Source organism: Dermacentor variabilis, chromosome 3 (genome assembly GCF_050947875.1).
Source record: "Dermacentor variabilis isolate Ectoservices chromosome 3, ASM5094787v1, whole genome shotgun sequence".
Taxonomy (NCBI): domain Eukaryota; kingdom Metazoa; phylum Arthropoda; class Arachnida; order Ixodida; family Ixodidae; genus Dermacentor; species Dermacentor variabilis.
Genome location: NC_134570.1, coordinates 24,884,808 through 24,896,871, shown reverse-complemented (window position 1 = coordinate 24,896,871; position 12,064 = coordinate 24,884,808). Strand labels below are relative to the sequence as shown.

At 44.4% G+C, this 12,064-nt stretch overlaps 1 protein-coding gene across 4 annotated transcripts in view; it reads right to left on the bottom strand.

Moving 5' to 3' along the window:
- The window catches only part of LOC142575309 (uncharacterized), a 56,376-nt gene that overhangs the window by 20,202 nt on the left and 24,110 nt on the right, over positions 1-12,064 (bottom strand). For all 4 annotated transcript variants that reach the window (XM_075684561.1, XM_075684563.1, XM_075684562.1 and 1 more), the window contains exon 8: positions 585-822. In XM_075684561.1, coding sequence (XP_075540676.1) covers positions 585-822 — 238 coding nt within the window. The remainder of the gene's footprint in view (positions 1-584; positions 823-12,064) is intronic.

Here is a 12,064-nt window from a genome sequence, read left to right as displayed (position 1 = left end):
CATAAATCGACCACCTGGGGTTCCTTAATGTGTACCCAAAACACTGTACACAAGCATTTTTTTAATTCTGCCATCATTAGGTTGCAGCCGTCAAGGCTGGAAATAAAACCTGTGACCTCGTACTCAGCAACAGAATGTCGTAGCAATTCAGCCACTGTGTTATGCGCAATTGTTTGAGTCAATGTAACACTAAGCTGTGATAGTTGCCATTGCAAGCAACCACGGCCACATTTGCTAGAAGTTTCAGAGCAATGCCGAAGTACCAACCATCATGGCCATTGGCTAGACGTCCTTTTCTCAGACTCAGCCAATCATTGTGTTCATTAGCGGACCTCACAAGCAGCCACTACAAAGTAAATGTTCCATAAAAGTGGACCACACTGAATGTTCCTTCAGACCACGCGAGGAAGACATATAGAACAGACCACACAAAAGAGCAAAATAATGCACAGCGCACCGTAACAATGTCCAAAATAAAGTTCTTTCATGCCATTGTGTTCATGATGACATCAGAACATTTTAACTTCCAGTTATGAATGTTAAATTATGATGCATAAATTTAAGGATTCGGTATTTCATCGCACCTGTTTGTCTAATGTGCTGGTCAACTCTAACTTCACACAGCTTAACTGGGGCGTCAGTCTGAGTTTCCTTGGAGGCCCTGATTATTGGACAGGTCTCCACTCCAATGGTGACAGGATGTCTGCAGCAAATTCCTGATGAAGAGGAGGAAGAACCAGAGTCCCGCTGTTGCCGCCGCTGCCGCCGCCCCTGCTCCTTTTCAGTCTTCTTCAGCTTTTCCTTCAGGTAAGCCACTTCATGCTATGCAATGGAAAAACAGGACAATCTTGAAAGTAGCCCACCAGCGCACCACAAACTTAGGTACAGCCACAGAAAATTCGATAAATTGCTGGTTCTCTATGGTGATGCAATGAGTACCCCATTTTATAACCTCGAGCAGACCCCAGAAAAACAACGTCACTATAGCAATAATCAGTGCAAGTTATAGTAAAACATTGTTAACTCGAAGTCACAAAAACAGAAAAAAAAAAATCGAAATAACTGAAATTACAAAAACAGAAGTGCACTAACCATGCATATACCACGCTTGGAGCCTTTTCAAAGCGGCACCAGTAATATTCTCAGTTGATCACTTTTGCGTGACTCGGCATTGAACACATAAGTGTCTATGAGCAAGAGCGTTAGTGGCACTTTACCAAGACAGCACCACATAATCTCGATTACAGCAATGAACGGTGCTGGTTCTGAACGTTCTGAATCATGCATCACTTCCAGTGAGCAGTAATGGTAGCACTTTCTTATCATTATTAATTTTCTTCTTTTCAGTTTAAGTATGAAGAATTTGGCAGTTTCGGCCAAAGGGTAAAGCGTTGACCATTATAGATAGGTTCAACATTGCACTCGAACTCCTTGTAGGGTGTTGTGATATGTGGGTGCAACATGTTGACACAAAGCAGCATGCGAGGCAACTCCTGCTGGGCAGAAGGAACATCCCCATGGCAGCTACCAGGCACCTCACAATGCTGGTGTGATGATTGCAGGCAGTAGTGCTGCAGGTGTCATGCCTTGGTGGTGCACAAGATCAGGCCAACGAGAATCCGTTGGCACCCAGTTGAAGCACCCAGCGAAATATTAGTGTTAGCTTCATGTGTACTGCTCATATCGATTTCTTTTAGAATACCCTGATCTAAAAGCCCTATCACTTGCATTAAAAGCACACTAAAAAGCTTTCAAATTAGTACATCCCTAAAAAATATCGAAATCAACCAACTAGCCCCTTTATGCTCTGTTTACTGCTCAGACTAGCACATACACACCACAGCACAGCAGGAACGCTAGTGTGCTTATAGTGTGTTTGAACACACAATGCTCATGCCAGCAGCAGAAGGCAGAACGCTGTCCACTGAGGTAACACAACATTGATGCTGCCATCACTTAGTTTCATTGTTTTTGCAGCCAAATGCGCTCAGCAGCTCTAGAAACCCTCTAACACACTGCACGCCTACCTCACAAACACTGTCGATACTGAATGCATGGCAACCCAAATTTCAATGGCACAAATTAATCTCAAGCGTTTCAGTATTGCTATCACAATCAAACATCTATTTCTGTAAGTTTTAATACGTTAGCATTCTCAGGGTGTCTACCAAGTTTACATTTTCAATGTCCCTGAGTTTTCCAGGCTTTCCCTGAGTGCCTTTGCAAAATTACCTGAGTGACACAGAACTTTGTTTTATGTCAAGACGGGCTAACACCATGTCACCTGATGCTGTCATTCTCTAGTAAGCATGTTAAAATATAAGAAAATGACTTAAATCCAGTTTAAATACTAAGGAGTAGTGTTCATATTATTCAAAATTGAAAACTGAAGGAAGAAGTTATAAAAATGCACAGCAAATAAAATATCTTTGCAAATATGGTAAAGCCCACTGCAAATCGACTCGAACATTTCAAATACGAATAAAAAGAGATGCATACAGAAGCAAAAATTTTCGAAAATGAGATATTTTTGTCAACTGATAACAAGCTCATTGGTATTAGCCCAGAGTTTTGTCACAAGTGAGATTTTCTCAGCAGCTGGAAAGTCAACCTCAACTGTCTTTACATACTCTCAGCCGGGGCACAATGCCTCAGCGCTCCGTTTCACTGCTTTAAAGAGTTTATTTTCCTTTGCGCGAAGGTCACCTGCATCTTGGCGTCAGTCAACACTTTGCTTTTTGAGCTCAAGCTCCTTCAAAGGAGAGATGGCACAGTTTCTTTACAGCTCATTCCTCAAAGCGACGGTCGCTTCTGTTATGGTCCACGTTCCGCCGAGCGTTCACCCCACGGACCATTCGAAGCATCCTTTCGGTTAGTTGTACAGTCAACGTCCAATTTTTTGGACTCCCTAGGTGCAGCGAAAACGTGCGAAAAAATGAATGCATGCCTTTTACTGCTCTTAAGAACTCAAATCGCCACAGGCACGTCCTAAAGAGTTGTGAAGGCCTGCCAGTACACTTATTAGGCATATCGATGCTCGTACTGTGACAGGAAACAGTAGGTGCACGCGTGTATAATTAGGGAATACCAGGGAATACATACTGTGTCCCGTGCCAATTGCCCCTTCACACGTTTGTTAAGCTTCACCGCAATACTTCACGTATGTTTCACTGCGTGACATTATTGTGCTGAGGGGAAGCTGCCCTTTGGGAACCGGCATTATGCACCGCGCCGTGCTTCTAAGCTTCGAAGGCAATCGCGAGGATTACATAGGCGGAGTCGGTGCATTGCTAACAGCGGCAAATTATTTCAATGAAAAGCACGGCACCAAACTGCAAGAACCTTAATAGCGCACGTCGAAACAGCTAGGCCTCGCGTTCCCGCGGTGGTGGCTATGGCTCCCATCGGATCTGCGAGCGGAAGGGCCGATTTGAAGCGGCAAGATAATCAAAAAGGCGGTGCTGGCTTTGATTAAAGTCGTTTCTGACCTGCGGTCGCGGCAAGAAGTCCGGAAAATCGGACGGCGAAGGGTTCTAGCGTCCGAAATTTCGGCCATGTCCCAAAATTCAGGCGTCCGGAAAATTTGTCGACTGTACACTGCCTCGTCCTCATGACGACGACACGGCATCAAAGACAACTCGTAACAATTCCTCACTTTTACTCGAGCCAGCATTAGGGCGACTCTCGTTACCTTTCAATAAAATGACAGCTAATTTTTCCGATTGAAGCACAAATTCCCTGAGTTTTTCCTGAGTTTTCCCTGAGTATTTCGAGACTATTCAACATCCCTGAGAATTCCCGGTTTTTCCAGTTTTCCCGTTTGGTACACACCTTGATTCTTTGGGTATTTCATGCACTTTCTGGGGGCAATCTATCTATGTTTGTATGTTCGTATTTATGCTTGTACCTAAACATTTCCCTGCCTACCAGGGTCACTGGGTAGTTCGTGGTCGAAGGGGTAGTGCATCAGGCCGCAGTACTGAGGCTAGGGTTCTAAACCAACCATCGAACCACTTCAGTCACGTAGTACGTGACAATGTGAACATACGTGCCGCTCTTCAACGAACTTCTTTCACGCCAACATGTGTCACTGTAGATGTGGAACTGGGTAGGTATTGCTGCTTGAAGAAACTCTTTGGCACCAACTTAGAGCACTGGGTATGTGCCAGAAGGTGTGTGCCGCTCTTCAATGAACGTCTTTAATGTCAACCTGGGTCACTCGGCATATTTCATTGGAATTGTGCAGCCTCTACAATGATAAAAAAGATCTCTTAAAGGGCCCCTGAAATGGTTCGGACAAATTTTGTAGACGCGTAGGGTACAGCTAAAGTTAATCATTTGCGCCACAATTTGTGTGAAACGTTTCATGAAGAGAGCTATGGATGATTACAAGTTACCCTCCTCCACAGTCATGCACTTTCTCCTCAACTCGTTCACCAAGTGATCGGGGCTAAGATCCACCTTCACTGGCTCTGCGTTATGATGGCATGTCGTGTCGTCGACTTCCGGTTCCCTAGGAGCGAGAAAACAAAGCCTATCCAAACTCTCGGTCAGCTGCTTGACAGTCAAGCCTAAGCGAGAGCCATCCAAGCAACGTGCGTTGCAAGCATTCTGTCGCAGTGCCTAACGTGAATGGTATTATGGTAACCACAGGCAAGCTGGGCGTTTTGACGGATGGGTGGAGGCATAAACTCAAGCTGATGAAGCAACTTTAGCGTAGACGTACGTGAGCGGCCTGATCAGTCTGCACGATCCAGCCACCCGTTGGCCCAGAGCTTAACCAGACAGACAAAGTGCTAATATTGCTCTAAAATGTGTAAAACAGTTTAAACATTTACAAAAACAGCATGCGCATGTTAACGATTACACTCTTGCAAAAAATTTACACCAGCAGCAAAGAAGAATACATTTCGTTACTGCTGCTGTGTGTGGTTGAGCTCTGTGCCACCAGGTGGCTGCACCGTGCAGACCATTCACATTTGCGCTTCTGTTCATCCCATGAAATGACACGGTCGAATGGCCAGGCTCTGTCCCCTTGCACTTGTGTTTACCCAAATACCAGACTAGCAAAGCACTATTGTGTTAGTAATCCTCCGGTGTAAAGTGACTGCCTCAAACGCGCAAATCCTGGCATCAATTTGATAGCGACAGTCCGATACGCTGAAGCCACTTCGCTCATCTGCTGCCTTGCAGAAGGACATGATGCCACAGCTTGACATATTGCCTGTCACTAAGATTGCAGCCAAGAACACAACAAAGGCTAATCATGGTGCTCGCAAAAAGACTCAAGATCGATGACCACGGAGCTCTCATCAAAACAAAGCACATTGTAACACAAGTAGAGTGTACTAGAATACGGCTGAGTGGGATGAGCGGCTGGGGTGGCGTATGTTTTGTAGTGAGGCACACAACGGCAAAAAATATTGTGGCGGCACTGCTATCGAATTGGATTGGGCGCATCAGTCATGCCGTTGGAAACTGCTGGCGATATACCTACCGTATGTTAAAATCTAGGCCGATAGTTTTTTTTTTTTCAAATAATCATATTCCAAACTCTAGCGTCAGCTTAGCTTCGAGGATTTAAAAAAAAACGCGCCAGTTTTTCATTGAAACTGCTAAATATGGTGCATAGCTAGTGCCATCTAGAAAAGTCAGTATCGCAGCCGCTACTAGCCGTACCAGTAGCCAACCGTACACAAGCGAGGTCGCCATTTTGATCTGTGTCATGTCAGCTGTATCGGTGTGCGGCGTGGTGTTATTGCGATGGCACCAAGCAGGAGATGCCACGTACTACAGTGCCGCTTTCAAGCGAAAAGTTGTGGTAGCTGCAGAGGCATCGTCGAACCTTCAAGCCGGGCGGGACTTCGACGTCAACGAGAAAAATGTCCATCGTTGGAGGGGACAATGACAACAGCTTTTTGCATGCACTGCAAAGAGGATGGCATTTAGCGGACCAAAGAAAGGCCGTCACCACGAAGTAGAGACAGTTTTCGCCGACTTTGTTAAGACGCAGAGAGCAGCTGCCCTTCCAGTGACAACAGAAATGCTCCAAGCGAAAGCTAGGGAACATTCGAGGGAGCAAGGCCTAATGCCAAAGGATTTCAAAGCCAGCCGGGGCTGGCTTTAGAAATTCATAAAGTGCTTAGACTTCAGCGTCCGACGTCGCACTTCGATCACCCAGAAGCTCCCAAACGATTTCAAAGAAAGGCTGATAGCTTTTCAGCACTACATGCCGCGAAAGAGAGAAGCGGCAGCCTAGAACCTTGGGCAAATCGGCAACGCCAACCAGACGGCTGTGTATTTTGATATGCCAGTGGCGTACACCGTGAATGAAAAGGGTGCCAAGGAGGTGAAGGTGCGCTCTGCAGGCTACGAGGAACAGCACGCAATTGTGATGCTGTGCTGCACAGCTGATGGACATAAACTCCCTCCTTATATGATATTTAAGAGGAAGACACTGGCTGCTAGAGACACTTTCCCAAGAAATGTCATTGTGCAGGCAAATGAGAACGGGTGGATGACGGGTGGATGACGGGTGCGATGGTGGAAGAGTGGGTTAAGCTTGAGTGGCGACGGCGTCCAGGAGCCCTTTTGACAAAGAACTTGCTCCTTGTCGTCAACTCTTACCATGGATACTTGACCGACAAAGTGAAGGCTGCGCTCACCCAAGCGAACACGGACCTCGCTGTCATACCGGGTGGCATGACGGGCCAGTTGGAGCCACTTGATGTCTGCATCAACAAACCTTTCAAGGATCATCTGCAGAAATATTACCCCGACTGGTGACTGACAAAGACCACATGCTAACGGCAACGAGCCGCATCAAACGTGCATCGCTATTGCAGCTGGCGGGCTGGGTAGCTGCAGCGTAAGACGACATCCCAGGTACTTTGATCGTGCATGCCTTTAAAAAGTGCAGCATATCTAATACGCATGATGGTACCGAAGATAGTGCACTGTTTGAAGGTGACAGTGACAAGGAACACAGCGACGAGTCTAGCAGCGACAACGTTGAATGAGTTCTGCACGTTCAGATTCAATAAATGCTGTTTGCATTTTGTGAACGCTGTCTTTGCTTTTTTTGTTCGGCCTACATTCGAGGTAACATATATATATATATATTTTTTTGGCTTCGGACTTTAGGGGGTCGGCTTAGAATCGGGGTCGGCCTAGATACAAGCAAATACGGTAAGTAGGGACATTCGTACTACTTCATGTGCTGGTATATGCATTCAGACCGCTCAAACGGTGTTTATAATTGGCTATGACATGTATGTGTGCCTTAGGAATAGATGCCTTTCTTTCTCTTCCTTATTTCATTCCCTTTATTTTTTTCCACTTTGTGATTGCGCATGCATTGTGGCCACAGTGTCTACTCTCATTCTACTACGTTATTGTACGGTTCCCTTCGAAGAACAAATATTTTCCTTGATCTTCACGCAGCATGTATCTTTCGCGTGTATTTTTGTGCACATAGTTTTCCATCAGTAAGTCTTGCGAAACGCAGACGGAAAAACATATGTAAATTTCCTGCTTACCGATTCAAACAAATAAAACATATCTGCCCCATCCAGTGCCCTGTACTCAGATTTACAAAAAGCATTCTTATAGAAAAAGAAAAAAAAGCTGCAGTAAAACATTCCGTTTATGTTTCCATCTTCCTCGCGTCACAGAATGCGGAGCAATTGGCATGGGTTCTTTCACTGTGGTCGGACCTTGGGCGCCTAAAACAGTTTTAGGTAGCCATTATATGTGCTAATCTTTGGCCCGTAAGCCATGTGAAATTTTTTCTCCAGTCCATGCTTAACCACAGCAAAAAAAAAAAAAGAAAGAAAGGAAGAAAGAAAGAAAGAAAGAAAAGAAAGACCAGTGTGGTAGCTTAATAAGTAGCTACATAGTGGATATGGCATTGCGCTGCTAAACTCACGGGTTCAAACCATGTCGCGGAATTCAATGGGAATAAAATGAAAAAATACTCCTGTACTTCTTTTAGGTGCACATTAAGAACCCCAGGTGTTGAGAACTGAACAGGGTGCTTCATAATCATATCGCCTGACATAAAGCGCCAGAAGATTTTTAACTAAAAAAATACACAAAAAAAGGAGGTAGCTGCGTTCTTTGGCTTTTTTCAGGGGTGTACACAAATGAAATTATTCTCGAGTCTAATTTATGAGAAAAACATGTTATGCTTATCTTGTATTTCATACCTGAATGTAATGCCATTCTCAACTGTACGTCTGCTCAACTAAGCAGCTTCTGCATTATAAACAGCTGCTTTCAGTTATCCGGTCCACTATCATAAGGACAATAATGAAGCAGTTAAAGGAATGGCATACCTCTCATACACGTAGATATATTTTTACGTCTGCTGTGTTCATTGAAGAAGGTAAGTGTGGTACCACATTGGGCACCCAGTTTTAATGGGTTGCATACATGGTGATACTGCCAAAAATTTTTTTCCTTGTCTGAATGAAGTTAGCAGATTTACAGGCTGCCCCAAAACGGGGCATTTATATTGCATGATAGCTGCAAACTGGTTTAGCAAAACAGTACCAATGCGTTAATTCTCTCAGGAACTGGTACACCTCTGCGCAACAGCCACGGCTCTCCAGCAGCACAATTACTTGGAATAAGAGTCCTCACTTGCATTGGCCCACCTTCGAGGCTTCAAAAGGGCTGCTATGCATTACATCCGAACGGAAACGACTATGCGATAAATTTTAATATTGAATTCTGAAGCCGAATATGATCTGAATAGCAAACACCATTCGATTAGACTATGTATGTTTGTACTTCATTGCACCTGCTGGCACATTGAAGGAGATCGCCAGACAAGCCATGGAGATTACATTGGTAAAGACTTCCTGGTCTCCCCAATTCCGTCTGAGTACATATGCAATATATTTTCCTCAGTACTGTTGTTCATATTAACGTCCAATAGTTGCCTTGATTCATTTTCTCGGAAAGGTAATTGGTTCACCTGGGGCTGGTGCAGCTTTTAAAAGAAACACGCTTATTCCAATTGGGAGTTTTCATTTTTTCTATAAGTGCATTTGGAATAATTGATCATTTTTCTCTTACATGTATGTCTTTGATATATATTTCTATGTACCCTTAGATTTCCCTAGAAGTGAATTGGTCATCTGCATCTCTTCACACTGTCAATAAACCTGGTTCATTACAGTATAATATTGTTTTCTTTGATTATCGTCCCTGATCGATATTCCACCAACAAGAAGAGTGCGTAAAATGACACGATATCAATAACATTTTCTTTCGTAGCTTCATGTTGTAGATAGGCAACTTCTGTGGTAAAAATTGTGTTTTACTTTTAGAAAACTGTTAAAAATAGCAGTTCACATGGCTAAAACTACAATTGGTACCGGCCGACAAGAGTCACAGGTGCACCAAAGCAGTAAAAAATTGCACTGCACAGACTTTCAGCAAGAAAAAGTGGGCATCTGCCAGCATCCCTGCAACGAATGTGCGCTCGCTACCAGATGACCCCCTTGACAAGGACAGCAAATTTGAAGACATCACATCGTATAACCCATGCCTCAAATAAGTATACGTAGCGAAAAGGTGTCAATATAAATTTGCAGTTGAAATAAAGCACTATTATAAGAGCGCACGCGCGCAATCAGTCTTAGTGCCCGCAGCAAAATTATGATGAATATACCGTGAAGTGCGTCTCCACCCAATCCAGTTCGCTCACAGCACCCTCGCAAAATTTTTCCACACGCGGCGCCTCAGCGGGAAAGCACCATTCATCCCACTCTATCATTGTCTAGTACACTCTAAACACAAGCAGACGACATTTGCTGTGTGCCAGAAGTGCTCAAATGTAGGGAGAAAGTGTTCTTGTGCATTCTCTTTCTGTTACTTTCTTTCTATACCAACAAATTAACATTCCAACTATTACGAACAAAATTTGTTCACCATAAAGTTGGAAAAATTATCGATGATGCGCCCTGGGCAGCCAATCGCATAGCTCACCCTACTAGCGTCATTAGGGGAATTTACATCAAATGCTTAGAGGGAGCTGAAAATTTAGCCGAGCGGTGTGCTGCGATCGGAAGCGATGTACACTTTTAAAACCTTATAATAAATAACATGCTTTACGCAGAGCACTTAGATGCGTCAATTGTTGGTCAAAGGACTCACTTTATTGACTCAGTACATTTGTACAAAATCGTCAAAATCATTTCAGGGTCCCTCTAAATTTATCCGATACTGAGCAGAATCGAACACATCACGAGAGTTCAAGGATGGCAACTTGACGCATTATCAGGCTGTGCCACAAATACACTGGATATGTGTGGCTCTTCAATGACCGTCTCGCCAACTTGGGGCACCGAGTATGTGTCACTGAGTGTATGGCTAACGAGGGAACAATTCTAAGCATTTAAAGGCACTGTCAGGCCATGCTTCTCATCTCAGAAGCCACACGCACGCTTCATGGCAGCCCCACTAGATGGTGCAGCGTGAACAGAAAGAAGTGCAACAGAGGCGTTGCCGCATTGCCGCAGAGGCGTTGCCATGGCGTTGCCGCATGACACATTTCTCAGCATTCGCACACACCAGCATGCGATGCATTTTGGAGGCCATGCCCAGGGTTCGCAACGGTGGCGCTAGATGGCACCATGTTCTTAGAGAAGCACGAAAGTGGAGTACTGCTGCAGTACACACCTCCTCATAGCTTGTACTGATGGTGTAGTGTCACAATATTGATTCAATGCTAATGCATTACCATCGACAGTAATCGTGAGATGGGTTCTGCTACCTATTTAGAGTGCAGCTCTTAAGTGGCCATTAGAGTGCAGCTCTTAAGTGGCCATTCCTGCGGCAAGCGTCGGCATCGCACCTCGTAATCGAGCGAATGAGCACAGTGAACGTCGAAAGCAAACACAGAGAGCAGCAAGAAATGAAAGAGGGTGATAGCGAAAAGAGATGAGGGAGGAAAGTGGAGCAGGATGTTGCAGTGGAACCATGAGGCGGAAAGCAGAGGAGGAGGGTATGGCAAAAGCATGAGAAAGAAAGCTTAGTTCCGTGCAAGACAGGCTCTGTGGCAACGAGATGGCGCCAGAGTAGTGCATGTCGTCTGTATGGAAACAAAGCATTGCATAAGCGGAGGTCTGTCTGCGGCGGCGGCGGCTGTGAATCGCACCCAAGCGCCACCCACAAGCTGGCTCTTGCGACCTCTCGATTAGCGAGGCAGTCACGTCACACTTCTCTCTGTCTGGAACGTGCCGCACAAGACAAATTGTTTGTGCCAGCCAACATATCGCGAAATGGAAACGCCTATAGAGCTTCGCTCAAACGTTGCATTAGGGAGTATCATAATCATCGGTGAATTTTTTGTGATTGTACTTGTACTTGCACTTGTACTTCAAAGTTTTGCATGAAGTCTTCTCTAGAATTAAACCATATGAAAGTAGGCCTTTTACGGAGTCTAAAATTTCATTGCAGTTGGACTATAGGAGTTGTAATCTTAAATCAGCAAGATAATCATAAAAAACTGCATGCCAAAACACTAGACTGTGAAACATTAATGTACCAAAGTAGAAGCTATCCCATATGAACATAAATTCATGTGCATAAGTTAGCTGTTATAAGTGCACCATACCTTTTGCTTTAAAATGGATTTGCTGTATTTTATAGCTGTTTTCGCTTTCTTTCATGTGTATGAATGTGCAAAGAACGTTCAGGCTTGCTAGTGGTGCTGCCCTTGAAGTAAGTGGGATAACAGAACAGCACTGTCCCTCATTGCATGGCAGTGCGAATAAGTGCATATGTATGCACATAGGTAAGTTTGTGAGCGAGTGTGCCACATTCTGTGGTTTTCCTGTGGGATGCAAAATGTAACCCGTTCTGTTGTAAAACAACGCCAGTGCTGTCAAAAGGGCACTACTGGCATTTATTACTGTTTGTTACCTGTGGATCTAACAACCCATGTGAAAGGATTGTTTCATTTTTGAAGCCTTTACTTGTCTTGGCTCAAGATTTAAATAAGAAATTATCAAAGCAGTTCAACAGAACATGTCAAAAACGTGCATATACAGTC